Genomic DNA, 5,251 nt, shown 5'->3' with positions numbered 1-5,251 from the left:
AATTATTATTGTTTGTATACTTAAATCTGGCATATTGGAAAACCCCATTTTTGTTTTAAAAAACGAAACACAATTCACTAAAAAGTTCGGTAATAAAAAATTGTAATTGTCATTTCGAAAAATAATCAATTAACACAATAGGAATCAATAATTGCAGATAATACAGGATCGGTTATCTCAACATCGTGTGTAAATTTTTCGTCGTTTTCTTGTGTCATTTTAAGAGTACAAAAAAGCAACTTTCAACTTGTGAAGGTGACAATTGGTATAGTTTTGTTCTGAAACAATAGAAAATGCTTTTTGTATCAATTCTATTAATACCACACCATCAATTTTATTAAAAAGTGGATTTGTGATTTTTGTATTAATATGTACACGTTTTCTTTCATGTTGAGTTTCCAAGTTTTTCGGTTCAATTTCCAAGTGTCTTGCATCATAAACATCTCCAATTGCTGCAACACAATATCTGTTAATTGTTTGATGTATTTAAAGCAAAAACGTATTTTTAGTAAAAGATTGTAAAATATAAAAATAAGAAAAAACGAATGCGGGTTTCCTAAATTCATTTGTGCCAGATTTAAGCGTTTAAACAATAATTATAATTATAATTGATAATATTATAAAATATTTGCAATTGTTTAATAACAATGAAATAATGATTTAACATATTAAAATAAAATTTGTTATTAACTATACTTTTCTTAAACTATAGTTAAATGAAATTACTCAAAATTTATGCTTTTTTGAATTAATTTTCAAACATCGAACAGTTGTTTATATTATTTCGTTAATAATCAAGAATTTCACATACCGTGGGCTACCCAAAATATAAATAACACAAATTAAAGTTGTTTAATTTATTCTTTTGTTTTAAAGAAAACAAATCACCAAACAAAATCGTAATTTGCATAATTTTATAAATGTAACGAGTCTGTATATCCATAACGCATAACAAATCTAAGCCTTGGTTAGTCAATGATTAAATATTTGCAGTATTTTTTAAATATAATTTTCATTATTATAAACTGTATTTCAAAACTCTGTACCGTTTCCAAAATTTATAAAAACCCTTTGTCATAATTTTTTTAATGTTTTTTATTTGTTTTATTTTTTATTTTCCTTTTTGTTGAAACAACAACGGTACACAGTTTAAAACCCTTAAAAATCAATACAATTTCAATTATTGAACAAAAAATCGGGAAATCACCCAAATATCGGGTAAATCTTTTACGATTTTCCAGGTTCTTTATTTGGTCAGTGGTTTATTTTGTAACTATACGTGAGTAAACAATTCATTTCTAACAAACACAACATAAACGATAATATAACAATAAACCAATGATGTGATGAAAGACACCACAACATCAAATAATGCAACACTTTAACTAATAACAAGTTATTGTTTATTTCAACAATCAAAAAAGTTATCGATAACATAAAACAAACATTTAAACAATCAAGGTTATTAATAAAAATAGTCTAAAATATAATAAACAGTTCAAAAAAACTTTTCATATGTAAGTCTTAAAAGTTTTTATAAATGCTGGTTTTATTTATTTGTACTTTTCATTTTTATCCAAAACACGACTTGGTGATTCTGTAAACACAGATATTGAATTAAAAAAGTTGTGTTTACGGTTTTTGGCAAAAATTGTGTTATGGTAATCAAAATTTTAATTCTAAGTTTGTTTTTTATATTTTCCAAGTAAATTTTTATGCAATATTTATTTGTCAAGTAAAATTAAAAAAATCAAGTTCATTATCTTGTTTTTTGAGTAAATGTTTTGAACAAAAAATGAGGGTTAAGCAAAGAAAAAAATATTTAGAAATTATTTGTCTAAAAAATCGGGGCATCCCAGTACAGAGTTTTGAAAAACAGTTTATATTAAAGTTATTTGATATTTTACTTCGTTTAATATTATTTTTATTAAAAACAGTTTGTCTGTTTTCTTTAAATTAATAAGTATCGAATGATATATTATAGTAGAATTAATTAATTATTATTGTTAATACCAATACTATAAAAATATAAAAAGTATAACTTTTGTATTTTAATGTCTTTACAATCTTATTAATTAAAAACATATGCAATACATGAACAATAACAAGCTGTTTTGAAGAGTTCGGCACTTATTACACTTTCAAAATAAAGGTGCAGCTTCTTGAACATTGTTTACGTGAATTTCATTATTGTATTTTTTGTGGAAAAGTGTTCAATAGACGAAAATACATGAAACACTTTTTGGAAGCAAAACCCGAAGAAACGAACAAATTTAAAAGTGTTCACAATTTTAAATTTTTTAATGAGAATTTCGACAAATTTGATTGCGCTCAACGTTCAGCTTGTCGAAAAAGAAAAATACGAGTTATGTGGTTTGGTTCATAATGAATTGTACCTCTCCCCAAATATTTATAGAGGTGTCAACTTATATAAAGTGAAAAGAGAACTTGAGTCACAATTACAACAAACAAGTCACACTACATTTGACCTCAAGAAATATTTATTGAAAGGATTGGAAGAAACTGTTCGTGTACTACCAACGATTGATTATCAAAATTTCCAAATAAATATTTCTGTAATACACAACGAGTCAACACAAGAAGCACTCGACAATATTTGTAACAATTTGAGTGTACCTAATTTTTACTGTGAAGATGTTGTTACACAAACTTCAAATTGAATTGTCACTCTAAGATTGAACCACAAACATTTGTTAATTCAAATAATATTGTTACTCATTTAACTGTTCAAACAGGAAAATTCAATTGATATTGAATGTAGCCAGGCTACTGACAAAGAATTTCAAAATACCAACGATTTGACCAAAGAAGAAATAAAATTAGTGTGTTTGAGATTGAACAATTGGAAAAAAAATGAAATACATCAAAAATATCCTCAAATCAGAGAATAAATACTCCACCGAGTACATCGCACAAGAAACCAACAAAGAAGTTCAAAGAAGACTTGGTAAAAATGTTGACAGTTTTTTTAACAACAAATGATGCTGGAAATGAAAGAGGCAGCTTTATAATGATGATGGGAGCGTGTGAGTTGACAAACAATCAAATTGATACCATGTCAAAATTGATATCCATAATTTTGCTCATGTCCAATGTTCCTAAAAAAGTTGTTAACACCGCTCTCAGTTCTTCAACCATGCAACGAAGATTTATGTTGATTTCCAAAAAACCAGATATGACCTACAACTAATCTTCAAGAAGTGTGACTATTATACATTAATGGCGGATTCAGCAATGTACAGTGGGGTCGAGTACTTTTCTCTCTTTGTAAGATTCGTGTTTTCAGATGGATCATTTGTTGAAAAGAGAGTCAAAATAGAAAACTATGATGGCAAAACAGATGCAGCGGGGTGGCTAAGTTGGATAATGAAAATATTGGAATTGATGGATGCTGATTTCATTAAATGCATTGGTGCTTGTTTTGATGGATTTTATGTTCTGATACGAAATGGTGGGCTCTCTGGTAAACTCCTGGCTAAAATAAAGAGAGAGAAGGGCTGAACGGATTTGATTCAAACTACTGCTTTCCACATAGAACAAATAAAGCGACTGAAAATAATTCAATTTGCAATGGGGGCTGGCTATTGAAAGTTTCTTGGACGGGTTAACTGTTCAGACAACAAGAACAACATGGGATCAATTCTGTGCCAAATATCATATCAAAGGTGCAGTTCTCAAATTGGTTCAACGATCAGAAACAAGGTGGCTCCAAACAGTATTGATACTTGATAACGTGTTTGAGAATTTGCCTTCATTACAAAAATGTTACAGTGAAAGAAAACAATACCAAAAGCCTTTTGGACCTCGCAACATTATGGGTGAATGTAATGTTAACTGCAAATTGTTTGTTGCGTGTATGTTCTTCACACAAATAGTGCTCAGTAAGGTAAAGATAATTAACGATTGTCTACAGACCGCCAATTTACTATACCCTATGGCCTATCAACGTGTTGAAGATCTAATTTTAAACATCTTCGAACTCAGACACAATGTGGTGTTAACCGATTATTTAGAAAAATGAAATATACCGATGAACTTGATAACAACGAAAAGTTCATATTGAAAAAGTATTCAATTCACCTACTCGTTAAGTTGAGTGACGCGATGTTTTTGAGGTTTGCAATTCCTTCAAAAAATGACCAAAGAAGACCTTTTCGATGCTGGATTGTTGAAGGAAAACCAGGTCAAAGGAACGAATATGGCAAATTTCGGGAAATTACAAAGAAAACTCAAAGGAAAAGAATTGGTAATAAACATCAAAATTTACAACAACTTTGATGCAAAATCATTCGAGGAAAGTGATGACCAAGAACTAAAAGCGGAATTTACAAAGTTTCAAGATTGGTATTGTGCCAACATTGAAAAAGTCGAAGAAGTTACAAACAGGTTGGAAAGGGAAGAAAGGGCTGATGCTAATGAGACGATACGTACTCTCGTTAAACAAGTGAGATTAACAAGTACGGATCAAACAGAAGCAACAGATATCGCTGAAGATTACAGCAGTAGTGAAATTGTTAAAGAAAAGAGAGCAACCGCCATTCAACACAGAAAACACATAAAGGCTTTATTCAAAAAAGAAGCAGAAGATTTCTTAAAAAGTTGCCCAGTCAAAAAATTGACTTTGAACAGTGTGTTTGCTTTGATGAGTCAAGAAAAAAAGAATCAATTCCCATGTTTATTTAATCTTGTGAAAAAGATGAATGCTAAGATTCCACTTGTCCAGTTGAAAGATCTTTTAATAAAATTGGACAATTTGATAGAGCAAACACGAGTTATGAAAAAAGTTGCTTACATGGATGTCGGGGATGCTCTGAAAAACTAATTACCAATTTTTAATTCGATTTATTTTAATGAATATTTTTATATATAAGTAGTATATATATTGTGCCGATTTCGGACACTCGCTTCTCTCGCATCCTCAATCTCCACAATATGTTAAAATCGTTGTAAATATAAGTAGTATGTAAATTTACTTTATTAAAGTACTCCGGGTTCGCGTTTTCAACGCTCTCATCCTCCGTACTTTTTTTCTACCTTATATATATTAATAAATAAAACTCCCGCTTGAAAAAAAGAACAGGGTAACTATTAAAAAATAGTACGGCACTTTTATCTACTTATTACCAAGCCATAATTTATTTTTATCTACTTATTACCAAGTCATAATTTATTTTTTAGTAGTATATAAATTATGTAGATTTAGGGTGGAAGCATTTTTATCTATATTTCT

General features: G+C 29.1%; 1 protein-coding gene across 1 annotated transcript; it reads left to right on the top strand.

The window, feature by feature from the left end:
* Positions 1-4,156: 4,156 nt before the first annotated feature.
* Positions 4,157-4,843, top strand: EIN_271030 (hypothetical protein; the record flags this gene model as incomplete). Its single annotated transcript, XM_004256571.1, has 1 exon — positions 4,157-4,843. One exon carries the CDS (start codon positions 4,157-4,159, stop codon positions 4,841-4,843), a length of 687 nt encoding a protein of 228 aa, XP_004256619.1.
* Positions 4,844-5,251: the final 408 nt, after the last annotated feature.

The sequence above is a fragment of the Entamoeba invadens genome (genome assembly GCF_000330505.1).
Source record: "Entamoeba invadens IP1 unplaced genomic scaffold scaff_1105074724503, whole genome shotgun sequence".
Classification (NCBI taxonomy): domain Eukaryota; phylum Evosea; order Mastigamoebida; family Endamoebidae; genus Entamoeba; species Entamoeba invadens.
The sequence above is the reverse complement of the archived record's forward strand: the minus strand, read 5'-3'. Positions and strand labels throughout refer to the sequence as shown.